General features: G+C 39.4%; 2 protein-coding genes across 2 annotated transcripts in view; one reads left to right on the top strand and one right to left on the bottom strand.

Moving 5' to 3' along the window:
- LOC139941320 (bifunctional peptidase and (3S)-lysyl hydroxylase Jmjd7-like) overlaps positions 1–14,849 on the bottom strand; it is a 53,065-nt gene that overhangs the window by 18,969 nt on the left and 19,247 nt on the right. The gene's annotated exons all lie outside the window — the stretch shown is intronic.
- On the top strand, positions 221–11,304 carry LOC139941318 (uncharacterized). Its single transcript, XM_071937747.1, has 6 exons — positions 221–352; positions 5,455–5,900; positions 6,362–6,467; positions 7,296–7,865; positions 9,000–9,286; positions 9,950–11,304. Exons 1-6 carry the CDS (start codon positions 322–324, stop codon positions 10,244–10,246), a joined length of 1,737 nt encoding a protein of 578 aa, XP_071793848.1. The 5' UTR covers positions 221–321; the 3' UTR covers positions 10,247–11,304.

Below are 14,849 nucleotides of genomic sequence, written 5' to 3'. Positions count from 1 at the left end.
GCTGTGTACAAAATGTGTGTGCATTAAGTCAATTTAGGATATATGTGGTCCTTTTGTAAACATAAATGATGTCATAGTTCACATCAGGTCTATAAACAGCCAGAAACACCTGCAGGGGTCCATCTCTACAAATGGCTTTGATCCAGAACACTATTGTCATGGTAATATGTTCAAGTTTTAGACGTAGGTCCCCAGATCTACATCTGATCATGCGCATTAGGCTACAGCGTCAGTAAGTACTTCCTCAAGTGTTGCAATAATTTTTCATCACAATTTGTGCAAGACTCCTGCTAAACGGAATAAAGAACAGAACAGTCATCAATGTTAACCATGGGGATGAGCTTGATAAAAGGTAGGTTGATCACCAAGAAGATAATTAGAGTTATAGCAGAAACTTTACAATGCCTTAAAGACACTGGACACTATTGGTAATTGTCAAAGACCATTTTTCTCACTTGCGGTATCTCAACATAATATGTATAAAATAACAAACCTGTGAAAATTTGAGCTCGATTGGTCGTCGGAGTTGCGAGATAATAATGAAAGGAAAAAACACCCTTGTCGCACGAAGTTGTGTGCTTTCAGATGCTTGATTTCGAGACCTCAAATTCTAAACTTGAGGTCTCAAAATCAAATTATTGCGCACCATGTTTCTTTTATACATAGTTTATCTCAGAGCTCTTCAAACTCGCCGAGATTGAACCAGTCGCTTCAGGCACACCCTAATTCTAAGTAAAGATCTAATCTGCAGAGCATTCTCAGAAGTTTAATTTTTTTCCCCATCAAACTCGCTGAATAAACTAAACAAGTAGCTTCAGCACACCTATATGTTTCTTAAGTTCCTTCAGACACACCTTATACGTTTCTTAGTAGGCCAACAGAGTTAATCTCAGAGCATTCTGAGAAGTTTAACAAATGTTTGTCTTAAAACTCGCTGAAATTCAACAAGTAGCTTCAGTACATACACCCATACATATTTCGGAGTTAATCTCAGAGCAATCTTAGAAGTTCGAAATTGTCTCCAAACTCGCTGAAATTGAACCAGTAGCTTCAGCACACCCGTGTTTTCTTAGTACAGAGTCAATCTCAGCAAAGCAATTTGAGAAGTGACAAAAATGTTTTGAACCAGTACCTTCAGCCCAGATATGTTTCTTAGAACAGAGTTAGTGTCAGAGCAAATCTGAGAAATTTAAATTTGTTTTGTCTTTTAACTCGCTAAAATTGAACAAGTAGCTTCAGCACAACTATATGTTTCTTAGTACTATAGTTAATCTCAGAGCATTCTGAGAGGTATAAAAATGTCAAACTCGCTAAAAGTTTGAAAAATAATTGTCTTCAAACTCGCTTCAGCAAACCCATGTTTCTTAGTACAACGTAATCTCAGCAGAGCAATTTGAGAAAACAAAACAAAATATATGTTTCTTAGCACAGACTTAATGTCAGAATTAACGTTCTCAGAAGTTTAAAAAACTATTGTCTTCAAACTCGCTGCAGTTGAACCAGTAGCTTCAGCACAACTATACGTTTTTTACAATATTACTCACAATAATTGTTACATAAAAACTTACTATATAACGAGCAATGGGGAGCTGTTGATGTTATAAAACATTGTGAAAAACGACTCCTTTTAAGTTAAACGTATAGTGTTTTTTTTTTATAGATAACTTCTCACTCAAATTTATAAAATACTTTAGCCCTGAAACACTGTTTAGGCATCTAAAAGCAGACGTTTGTGCCACAATGTTATTCTTTTTAAATTATTCTCTTTCAACTTCGATGAACAATGTCAAAATTATAACATATTTATTACTTTAATAACAGGGAGGTTTAGCTGCGAGATACGCGAGCACAAATTAATGTGAACGTGAAAGTCAAATAATAATTGTGCTGTAAAAATCTCACGTCTTAAGTATACGTGAAAGTATTTCTCACGTCAGGTTAAGGTACGTGCAGACGTCATACGTAGAATGCTCTGCCTGCTCATTGGTTTAGAGCGCGTCACATGACATGTCTTAGTTTTGCCAGACGACGTCCGTGTGATAGAGCATCGGTTTGCCATGCGCTAGTCCAACAGACTAGCACATGGCGTGCAGTACCCAGACGTCCGTTGCGTGTATGAGGATGACTAGCGCGATGCCGCGCTTCGCGCGGCACCCCGCTAGGATATAAAAATCCTTTACACAAATATTTCGAAATGTGGGTGAGGGTGTTATACGCCTCTCTCAATATTTATGCATGGCGTCATAATTCTAACCCAAAATGAAGCTATTCCGCACGTCCACCACTACTTGCAGTGGCTGTACCCACCTCGTTTTGGGTTAGACAACGTACCTTATGCATCTAGAAACTATAAGGCTCCCCCGTGATCCTTATAGGGGTCTAATATGTTGGGCCTCCCTAACGTTACACGTTTTTCAAATCAGCGTTGATAGGTGAAACTGACCGTTAGCCAGCAATAACTAAAGTTTCTTTTGTACTACACTACCAAAACTTTCTCCACACACTCAATATACATTCATAATGCTTGCATTTCCTTTTTTAAAAACATCGTCAAAAATGACATTTTTACGTCCCACGATACATAGCGTTGCTACAGCACTATAAGTAAAGCGAGTTTTTGGAACATGCTGTGTGCCACAAATCTAATTTATCTACTGTTTTTTTTTTCGGGGGGGGGGCGGGGGTGGTAAGAGCGTAGGCCTCTTTTTAGTTTATTCTCATCTGAATTGGTCTTGTAAACTTTCTGGCCAATAGGCTGCATGTATAACGGGAGCACTTAACGTGAACGTCAAAAAAGTGTTTTGCAGGCAGAGATGCCAAGTCCAGAGGCTAGCTATGTGTGAGATTTTTCAAAGCTCAACCCCCATCCCCCCGGAAAAAAAATTGCCAGTTTAAGAAGGCCTTTTTAAATCGCCGCCCAACCTTTTTTTTAATTTTTTTTGATTATAAATAAATAAAACAATGTGAAATTTAATTGTGGACAAAAAGTGTTTCAAAATGCATCAAAAGCCTCCTCAGAATAATTAAAACTCACTTGAGGTACACAGGAGATGTTGATGGTTAATGTGGAGGTTCGATTGTGTCAGATTATATCCTTCCAAACTTGAAAAAAATAGACTAAAAATGATGTCCAAAATCAATCGCTCACTTCTTCTGCCTGTTGTGTCTTCGCTAGTGGAGCGCATTTCAACGAATTTGCTAAAAGAATCGGAACAAACTTGTGCGCAATAAGCGTTTTGCGCTCTGCCGAATTTGAGCTGAACCTACTGGATGAGCAAAAGCGTGCGCAATCTGCAAATTTGCGCTCTTATTGTACAAATTTTGTACAAAAAATGTCGTTAATTTTTTTTCCCGATCTCGCCCCAATAATGGTTGATGTGCGTGTGAGCGTGAGACAGAGCCCAAATGCGTGAGTCTCACGCCTAATGCGTGAGACTTGGCAGGTCTGGTTTTGTTTTATTGTCACTTTGGGCTTATTGCATCTCGCGAAATTTGAACGACAAACGACACAATTTCTGACCGCGTTCATGTTCACGCTGCTCTAGGAACAAACCTCCATACATCCCATATCTCTGGAACCCTATATCGTACAAACTAAATAAAAACGATAAACTCGTCCCCACTCCTTAATTTTCTCTAACTTATTTCACTTTCAGAAAGCATGTCAAGTCATGTTTAGGGTTTGTTACGTCCAGTTTGGGTCAATAGACAAACTCCTAAAAATGTACCCCATTCAGCCGCACGAGGTCTCTTTTGTTAATCTCCATCAGTAACCAATTCGACGGGCCGATGGCTAAATTAATCTTCATAATGGATTTGGCAAAATGTACATTCTGAGACCTGACCGACACACTGCTCTAACCAATTTTGTGAATGGACTTATTCAAAAGGAAACTTAATGTCGTTTTGCTTAACAACTTTGACCAAATGCAAAGCAAAGTTCTTTTTTTTTACAGCTTCAAAACAGCCTTTGACGTGTGTGTATAAGTTTCACCATAGAGTAAGGAATGGTTTCACAATTCTACCGCCATGGTTAAACTCTGAAATTGCAACATTATACCTCCATGAACAGACCGTATTCTAAAACGGTATTCATGTACCCATTTGAGTTTACTGGCAAAAGGTCCAAGGTCGCCACCCACTGTCAACCTAAAGTGGTCCCACGGCGACCTTCTTCACCAAGCAACAGGTGGCCTGTCTCAAACCAGACAACACACCACTCACAATACACTGACCAGAATGGCTCTTTGTGTAAGGCCCCCCCCCCCACCCCAAAATGTTTGTAATTGTATAGTTCCCTTAGACACCTTCCAACCTATAGCCGGCCCTACCCAATGTTTCCAAATTATTAAGCTTCCGTTTGATCCCATCTTTGTTCATCTTGATAATTCTCATGCCGTTTGGAAGTGAATGCTTTTTTATAAATATTCTCCATTTAATCTTTTCAACAAATGAGTCACCCGCAGAAGGATTTCTAGGAAGTCTCATAACAACGTCGACCAGTGGTTGACACATGGTCACCTGCGAAACATCAATCTACGGTACTTAATCCATTCAATGCAAATTCGGTCAAATTCGTGAGATTGGTTTCGGATTTGTCCTGGCACCCAGCCTCTTCGACCCTTTCGACCCTGCGCGGCAATGAATGAACCAATCCGGAGAACCATGCTTAGTACAACACGAAAGTAACCTGACCAAAAAGGGCGGATCGAATGGCGGGTGGGCGTTCAAGGGGCAATGAATGAACCAATCCGGAGCACCATCTGCGAAACACTGTCCAATGAGTCGCCTGTCAGAAAGATTTCTAGGAAGTCTGGTAACAACATCGACCAGTGGTTGACGCACGGTCCTTGCCCAAACTTCCTCCAATCACATGACTTGTAAGTGCGAGTTTGGATCCGGGTTTTGCAGACTTGCAACCCGACGTCTGAAACCACACAAACGTGTTGAATTCCACACAAACAACCGTGTTGGATTCCACAAGGATGCCATACCACTGGACCTTCTAATTTTCAATCCAAGATGGCGCAGGTTACGCTTTTAATAGTATAGATAAATTAACAGTGTGTAACTACTTCGGATTGCACGACACTACATGCAACACAGTAAGTTAAAGTGTTTGCAACCTGTATTCGCGTCGGCCGTGGATTGTAGCATTCAGGTCTGTAACTTAATAATAGCAGTACAGTATTTGGAAATGTTTGGGGTGTTATAAAACCAATATTGACTGCTTTTACTCGTGCAATGGTTAAAAACTATGACTCCCTCGGTAATCCCCGTAGCGTTCCATTTTCCCTCGGCTTCGCCTTGGGAAAATAGAACGCTCCGGGGATCACCTCGGGAGTCATAGTTTTAACCATAGCACTCGAAGCAGTCAATGTTTGTATAATAGTGCCCAGTGTATTTAATGGGTGAACACCGAGTAACCGTCTTCCCAATACTTTTTGTTTGCAGTTGCCCTGTTGGCCTCTCTGATAGTCGCTTCCTGCTTCAAGCAATCTCTGGCTGGTACAGACAGCACCATCGTCCCGGGAATCAATGGTCGAGCTGTGGTGGATGCTACCATAAGCAAGATAGCCCAAGTAGAACGTAACAGCCAACTCCAACCGGACGACAGGCTTCTCCTTCGAATAGCATGGGTAGAAACGAAGTTCGGCACGGCACTGAATACCTACTCGGACCCCAACTACCACGGCGGGATATGGCGTGTCGATCGTGATACGTTTGATGTGACTCTGAGGATGTTCAACACAAATGAGTACAGTGACATCTTTGAAGCCCTAACAACTAAACTTGGAATCAACTGGATCCAGGTTACCTGGGAAGACTGCCGCCAACCTTTGTATTCTGGTCTTGCTGCCCGTCTATTTCTCCACAACGCCAACCCCGTCATTCCACCGGCAAGTTCAATTGCTTTCATGTTATGTTTGTTTTTATTAATTTATCTGCAATGGTTAAAAAAAAACACTTAGAACTAGCTTTAAGTTTTTTAATCACTCCAAAAGAGTCGTAGGACTAGTTATGAGTTACATCTAGCCTTTCTTTGTTACATCTAGCCTTGATCACTAAACATGGGTGAGAGTCATTACTAACAAAACAAGTCTGAAACAAATTCAAAGGTATGTTAAAATTTTGTCATTTCTACCATTTGGTAACCCCTTGGGTTATAGATTCCAAGGAGCTTTAAGAAATATAGCCAAAGTACTAGAGAAGTAGACCAATGAGCAGGATTTCTTTATTGTGGAAAACAATACTGTCTGATTTCCTTCAACAGGCCGACATAAAAAAATTGATTTCAGAAAAAATGAACATTCTCATCCCTGACTAAAACATGTCATGTTTTCTAACTTGATTATCACAGGGCTGGTCTGTTCAGGGACAAGCAAATTATTGGCGAGACCATTACCCACATGTTCCTCCTACTGGCAACGCGATGTATTTTTCTCAAGAAGTCTCAAAAATAGCAGGTAGGTTTTGTTGGACACTTTTGGTAATTACTCAAAAGAAAATCTTAGCATAAAAACTTACTTGGTAGCGAGCAATGAAGAGCTGAACTGTTGTGAGAAACAGCGCCCTCTGAAGTAATGTAGTTTTTTTAGAAAGAGGTAGTTTCTCTCTCTCTCAAAAAAAACTTGCAACTTCAATAACCCATTCGACCCAAACTTCCACTCGTTTGTTATTTCATGTGAATACACCAAGTGAGAACAATGGTCTTTGACATTTACCAAACGTGTCTAGTGCCAATAAACAACTCAAATGTTAGTATACTCGCTGCAATGCCCGAACAACTAGCTTCCAACAACAAGAAAGAAAGTCAGACCAAGTATAGGGCCCTGTGGAACATTGTTGAAACTATTTGTAAGGGAAACAAAGAAGAGGATTGTTTCATTTAAATACATGGCAAGCTGAAACAAAAGTTCATCGGGCAAATCATTAATGTTACCAGAAACAGTGTGGGACCAAGTACTGAGCCATGTGGAACATTGTTATAACTTTGTGTGTATGTCTGCGCCTTGAACACCCAGCAGGGTGGATATGTGCGCATTACAAGTCTTATTATTATTATTATTATTAGTATTATTATTATTATTATTATTATGTTTATCTGATGATGTGTTGGAGTTTTAAAACAAAACGTCAAACAAGCTTGTTGAGAGCGTCAATTTCTTCCCTTGTAAATAAAGGTAAATTTACACGAATCTGGTTATTTTTGTTTTACATATTTATTGCAATTAGTATGGCATTCAAGATAAGAGCTGGTATTTTAAATGTTGGTCTTACTCTTTTTTTACCAGGATGTTCAAGCAATGGCATTGATTTAGTCTTCGTACTTGACGGTTCTGGGAGTGTTGGTGACAGAGATTTTGAGACGTCCAAGTTATTTGTCAATGACGTTGTAGATTTTTTTGAGATTGGTAGTGATCGCACTCGAGTAGGTGTCATCCAATATGCCAGCTCTGTCAACATCGAATTTCACCTGAACCAATACACGGATAAAAGTTCACTCCAACAGGCGATTGCCAATATAAATTACATGGGTGGAAGTACTCATACGGAGGATGCTTTGAACGTCATGGTAGATGAAAGTTTCAAGGAAGAGAATGGGTCCAGGCTTATTGGTATCCCACGCGTGGCAGTTGTCATAACAGATGGTCGATCACAAGGCCCTGACCGTGTCCGTGTGCCAGCAGACAGAGCTCGAGAAGTGGGCATTAAAATCTTTGCCATCGGTGTGACGACGAACACAAATGAGGCTGAGCTGAACGCCATTGCAAACAAACCGAACGACACCTATGTGTTCGAAGTCAGCAATTTTGACGCCATCTCCAGCATCGGTGCTACACTCCAGGACAATGCATGTGAGCGTAAGTAGTTACAACAGTATAACAATCTAATAAATGTCAGAAATGGAACAGGTGGAATCCGGCATTAAATCAAACATGTTTTCAGATAAATGGTGGTGATAGATCGTCATTATTTCAACCTTTGTTTAGCAGTCATGTTGTTCTGGGAATAAATTGTGCAACTTTGAAATACAATCTTGTTTACAAATTGTTTTAATATATTAACTCATTCTTTATAAATCATGTTTTAAATGAGCTTTTCATTGGGTCAATCATTCCATTACACTTTCTCAGCTCCCTTGGATGGATTTCACATAACACGTTCTAAGGACTAGCCTCAGGTTTTTAAACAGCTACCTGAACGGAAAGTTTTTAACGGAAATGGTGTTTGATTTGTTCATAAAGCACTTGTTCACCATTTTAATGTAATTTTGATATGTGTACACTTCTGAACTTTTCGTAATTATCGACTAAAAAATCAGGCCTCCATCGTAAAGGTTTTGAAAAACTGAAAGGACAATGCTTTGACGTCATTTGTGGGAGTCTTTGTTAAACCTCCACGCTGGCTTTACAAATTGGAGCTCCGAATTATGACGTTTTGAGAGTGATTGCATAACGGAGCTTTTCCGCAAATCTCTCAGAAAAGCGCTGGATAAGGGTATTCGAAATTATTGTTTATTTTACATAATTAAAATCTGTTTATAATCATATGACTCGATATCCTTGTTCATTGAAAACATAATTAAATTAAATTCAGCAAAGTTCACGACTTGAAATTTTCGTCTAAGCAGGTCTTTAGTATATTTCATAGAACTGGTCCTAAGTTAGTAGTCCTAAGTTAGGACTAGTCCTAACTCATTGTGAAATCTACCGCAGGGAGTATACACATCCCCGGGATGGCGGGGCGCTCAAACACAATATCAAACTTAGCCCTCGCATGTACCAATTTATACCCTTTGGTAAAGGAAGCTGCGATAGTAAGCATCTTACTCAGTGGCACAAGTGTCATGACAGGGATTCAATCCCACACCTTTATGCCTATAAACAACCACAACTTGAAATTGATGCTCTAAACAGCTCGGCCATGGCACCAAAATTATTATCTTTTTTTTAAGTTGTCACCTTCAAATGCTCGGAATTTGTTTGGGTTGACAGAAGTTGCTGTGCTGTCTGATAATATCCCTGAGTTCAACAGTACGATCGGACAGGATCAAACACAAAACCTCGCATATGAGATAAGTCCAGAGGGTACGACCATGATCTTCCAATCGACCGATGGTACCATAGTCGTCTATGGATCGGCAACCGTTGAGAACCCCAACTCGGCCTTTAATGATTTCAATCTGACAGCTACTGAAGGACAGGGCTCCGTGGATATCTTCATTGGATCCGAGTTCTTTAATAAGAGCAGTAGTTATGGCGACCGCCGTAGACGACGTCAGGTATGACACTCGACTTTTCAACTGGACCGTGTTTAAGTGCCCAATCTTATAGAGCTGCATACATGGTAACACTCTTAAAAGCAGTGGACACTATTGGTCATTAAAATAGTTATTGGCATAAAAACTTACTTGGTAAGGAGCAATGGGGAGAGGTTGAAAGTATAAAACATTGTGAGAAACGGCTTCCTCTGAAGCGACGTAGTTTTGGAGAAAGAAGTAATTTTTCACGAATTTGATTTCGAGACCTCAAGTTTAGAACTTCGAAATCAAGCATCTGAAAGCACAACAACTTCGTGTGACAAGGGTGTGTTTTTCTTTCATAGTTATCTCGCAACTCCGACGACCGATCGCGCTCAAATTTTCACAGGTTTGTTATTTTATTCATAATGTTCAGATACACCAAGTGAGAAGACTGGTCTTTGACAATTACCAATAGTGTCCATTGGCTTTAAAGGGTTTGTGTGGTTTTTGTACGACACAAAAAACAATGTCCACAGATTTACCTACACTTTCAACCTGGTTACCAAACCAAGTACTGTTCGTATAATATTATTTGTACAAGTTTATGCTTCGGCTGGGGCCGTAAAAGTACGCTTCATGGATGATTTGAAGCCTCAGTGTATTATGCTCGACACCAAATATTTTTGTTTTGCCCTTTTTCAGGCGCCCAATCAGAATGAACCAATCGGCATACTGTATATCAGCATCGAGGGGAAGCAAGCAAACAATGTCTTCACATTGGCCACAGCCAAGGGTGACGTCACCAAACCGGAAGCCACCGAACCGGAAGCTACTGAACCGGAAACCACCAAACCGGAAACTACCGAACCGGAATTAGGCACCCAAGTTTACACCACCAAACCTGGCAATGGTGTTGGAATGGTCGTTACGACAGTGCCATACATTGCTATGATTATGCTGAATGGAGTAATTATTGCCCGTTGGGCATTTGCACTTTAAATCCCATTCAATTTCCCTCTATGAATACAATTTTAGCCTTTTGGAGATGTGGTGAAAACTTTGGAGTACACTATAGGTGGGTGGACAAATTAACCAAAACCAACTAGTGTTATGTGTCCTGGGGTCGATTTCACAAAGAGTTAGGACCAGTCCTAACTTAGGACTAGTCCTAGGAGATATAAAAAATGTATGGCTAGTCCTAACTCGAGACAAGAATAGTCTTGACTCTTTGTGAAATCCACCCCAGTATATCTCAAAATAGCTTAAAAAGTATTGCGCAACTTTAGCACATGACGTCATCCAAGTAGGGCGCCCTCAAGCAAAGAGGGTTAGTGCCTGTAGTAATATAGGGTGCGTTCGTTTAGCTGCCCTGGGTCTACCCCGGTGTGTGGCGGGTTTTTTTCTTCCAGGACGAACGTGGGTAATATCCGCACACGTTCGTCCTGAAAAAAAAACGAAAAAAAAAAAAAAAAACGCTACACACCGGGGTCGACCCAGGGAAGCTAAACGATTAACGAATGCACCCATAGACAGACTCCGCGCTACAGCTTTGATGTACATTGATAGGCAGTTAGTCGGTGCTGTTGTTGTTGTTCGCTTTGTTTGTTCTTTCTTTCATCATTTCGTCACGATGACGGTTCATTGACGTCAATGTAATAGGTCTATACAGGTTTTAGAGCGCGCAGAGTTTTGAAGTTACACTCAAGTACCCCCCATGGGGGCCCTCCAGACATACTTAGTGACAACAAAAAGAAACGACAAAATGAACCCTTTTCATGAAATATGAAAATTGCACAAAGCGCGTGCGCACTTACATTTTGTTTGGCAAAAATGAGGAAACATCGCGCTGCTTTGTACGTAGATAATGGGTGCTTGACAGACGTGTTTGTGCGTCTGCTTAGTGCTCAGCACACACTTGATGTTTCGTGAAAAGGGTCCATTGGGAATGGCATCTGTTTTCTTTTGAACTAAATTTGTAATTTTTGCTTAATTTTCCGCACATATTATTCTGTTTTGTTGATTTGTTTGTTGTTGTTGCTGTTTTTGTTTGTTGGGGGGGGGGGGCGGGTTGGATTTACTTTGTTTTTTTGTAAGGTTTGGTAATAATAAAATAAACTTACTCACAGTAAGGGCTGTTTTAAGCTTAAAGAAAAATTGTATGTTCAGTAATAATTTAACGATTATTTTAGAGAGGTGGAGGTAAAACAGTGTGGTATTAACACTGAGTTCTTTGTTTCATCGCTACATATACGAAGTGTGGAACTCGAGACCAAAGAAGTCCACATAATGTAGGGACTTCAAACACTATGTGTACTTAAACACGTCCACACATGCACACAGTTGTATTTGACCATTAAGTTTGATGACACCTTTTGTACTTTCTGTTGTTTCTGTATTGAGGCAATCCCTTTATACACACATGACTAGTGAGGACCATGAAAACAAAGAACTGACTAGTGAGGACCATGTCCTCGGAGGGTAGGCCATACAAAAAAAGACACTGTGTGGACGTGTGTAAGTTCACCTTATTCAATACCCTACACTGTGTGGGCTTCTTTTGTTCTCTCTCTGTATAAAACTAATAGGTGAAGGTCTTGAATTTAGTGGTGTTTTAGAATATATTTTTATATTAAAGGCACTGTGCACTAATGATGGTAATTACTTCATACAAATTTTAGCATAAAAACTTACTTGGGCAACAAGCAATGGAGAGCTGCTGATAGTTAAAACATTGTGAGAAACGGCTCCCTCTGAAGTAAAACCTTAGGTTTGAGAAAGAAGTAATTTCTCAATTAAATATTTGAATTGGTTTCGAGAAAGCACATTTCGAGAAAAGTGCATCTGAAAGCAACTAACTTGTGCGACAAGTGTGTTTTTTCTTCCATTATTCTCTTGCAACTTCAACAACCAATTGCGTTCAAATTTTCACAGGTTTGTTATTTTATGCATATGTTGAGATACAGCAAGTGAGAAATAAGATAGGTCTTTGGAAACTACCAACGGTGTCCAGTGCCTAAAGTTAACCATAGAGAATTTAAACTAAAAGCCTTAATGCTGCTATAGCCAACAGCCATTTTAAATATACCAATATAATTCTACACAGACAGTTAGAGCTTAAAGGTAGGGTCGTCGAATTAGTTATGCTCAACTTAATGATGATTTATAGGCCAATATAAACAAAGACACAAGTCACACTAGTAACTTCAGCTGAACGGTGTATATGATTTGTTGAAAAACATCAACAAGTATATCAAAATAAAATTCTTCACAAGAAATCGAATCGATCAAAACAAAAATAAATAAAAATCAAAACAATTTGAAGGTAATTCTTTCTCAAAATAGTTTGTGCTATCAAAAGCGTTGTGCTTCTCACCAAGAATGTTGTTATGAGTATTTACCAGTTATATTACCTTACCTTTTAAATAGTACATCATGTTCAATTATCGTTGTTAGTTTAATAATAGTAAATAAATAGTATACACAAACCATTTTTTGTACCTTTAATGAAAGAAAAAACAATTACAAGCCCAATTTTATAGAGCTACATAAAGCAGCCAATAGTGCTCAAAAATTCTGGCACGCAAATAACAAGCTGGAAACCGGTCACACTGTAAATTTTTGACCCGAGTTTGGCTGGTAAGCACTTTACAGTGTGTGCTTTGCCATAGAATCTACGTGAAAGTCCCATTGTTGGCCGACTTGACACGAAATATTACCAAGAACATTGGTAATTCTGCTGCCACCTAGCGTCCCAGAATTGCACGCAAACTTGATTGTTACATTGTACAAACATTTTATGCATGTTTTTTTTTGCATTGTTCAAAAGTTTGTTTATGGTTTTTCTTTTTGACAAGCATGCTGTCGAAATTCGTGCAGAGATAAAACAACTAACAAAGTTATAAAATCTTGAATTTTGAATTGAATATTTTTAGTTACACGTACAGGGGCCTACTACGTTTTTGAGTAAATTTTGGGTGGTGTTTTAGTTTACGTTATATTATTAACTAAAAGTGCTGCTATATAGCCAACCGCCACTTTATGCCGATACAATTCTACACAGACATAATATAGAGTTCAAAGGTAGGCTCGCAGTATTAGTTGCTGTCAACGTTATGCTGATTTTTATGCCAAATTATTCAGAAAGATACAATTAAAGTCACAAGAGAAAGTTTCAGCTGAATTGTTGTCTTTTGATGTGTTGAGAAACAGAAACAAGTATCGATGTTTTTACACGAACGACGAAATTTGGGCGGAAGTATAGTTTTATGGTTCTGCATCGGAGTTTAAAACATCTCAAAACACATACAATAAGTGTCCAGTTTTCCCTCGTGAAATAAGCCACCTTCCTTCCATTGGTCTTAAAAATAATAACCAATTCTTATATAGCGCATTTCACAATAACCGTATCAATGCGCTTTACATTAGTGCCCTGGTCATAGGGCCAATAACATCCCTTTTTAATGTTTCTCAGCTCCCTTGGGAGTATACAACCTGGGCAACAGTTTATATCGCTCCAAAGGCTTTTTCATTCACAATATCAACCTCTACCCTCGCAGGTACTCATTTATTCCCCTGGGTGAAACAGCATGACGTGTGGAACGCACATTGTACAAAAAGCTAGTCTCCCGCGGCTTCCAATAACGACACTGACGTAAAGGGGGAATCCCTATATTTCCCGAAATATATTTTTTGTTTACACTTTGTTTGTTATACAAGTCACCTGACACACAAGGCCTGAAAGACACTTTAAGGTGTGGGCTATACAAATCAACCATTTCCCAGGGGCCGCTGCCACCTACTCATAGGGTTGAAACAGGGTTATTTATACACCCTTCAGTCCATAAGGATGTATTGTATAATTGAACTTGTGCTTTTGAAAGTGTTAAGGCATGCATGGGTTTCATTGTCAATGATGTTATTTTCTCCTATCTCAGCATGACGTCATGGAATGTTCTTGGCACACCTGTTTGTATAAGCTCCCTCCCGGCCCACGCACGAATACCTCACTGATGTTGTTGGGAAAGTCCGTTAAATCAAAAATCAAACTAAATTTAAACGCTGTATGTTTATGAAGGTGTTAAAGGCACTGGACACGTTTGTTAATTACTGTCAAATACCTGGGCCCAATTTCATAGAGCTACTTAAGCACAAAATTTTGCTTAAGCAAAAAAATCCTTGCCTAGTAAAATTAATTTACCGGCCAAAACTCCACTCAATTGTTATGCTAAGTAAACAACAGCTAAATACCAGTCACAGGCAATGTACATGGCATGAAATTTTGGCCAGTAACATTTGTAAAATAAGCCAGCTTTTTTCGTGCTGAAGCGATTTTTTTGCTCAAGCAGCTCTATGAAATTGGCCCCTGTATTTCTCACTATGTGTATCCCAACATGCACACATTAACAAAACCGGTGACAATTTGGGCTCAATTGGTCATCGAAGTTGCAAGAGAATAAAGAAGAAAACACCCATTGTTTTTCTATAGTTGACACACTGCACTCCTTTGGTGACAAATATAGGTCGATGTCACAACGTGCATTTATCGAGAGATCACGATCTTTACCAAGAAAAGTCATCAAGCTCACTGAAGTTATTCATAAAC

This window comes from Asterias amurensis, chromosome 9, assembly GCF_032118995.1.
Source record: "Asterias amurensis chromosome 9, ASM3211899v1".
In the NCBI taxonomy this organism is placed as follows: Eukaryota; Metazoa; Echinodermata; class Asteroidea; order Forcipulatida; family Asteriidae; genus Asterias; species Asterias amurensis.
The sequence above is the reverse complement of the archived record's forward strand: the minus strand, read 5'-3'. Positions and strand labels throughout refer to the sequence as shown.

Coding starts and splice junctions, on each gene's coding strand:
- LOC139941318 (XM_071937747.1), top strand. CDS start 322: ATGTTAACCATGGGGATGAGCTTGATAAAAG. Junction 353..5,454: donor GGGGATGAGCTTGATAAAAG/GTAGGTTGATCA, acceptor TTTTGTTTGCAG/TTGCCCTGTTGGCCTCTCTG. Junction 5,901..6,361: donor CCAACCCCGTCATTCCACCG/GCAAGTTCAATT, acceptor TGATTATCACAG/GGCTGGTCTGTTCAGGGACA.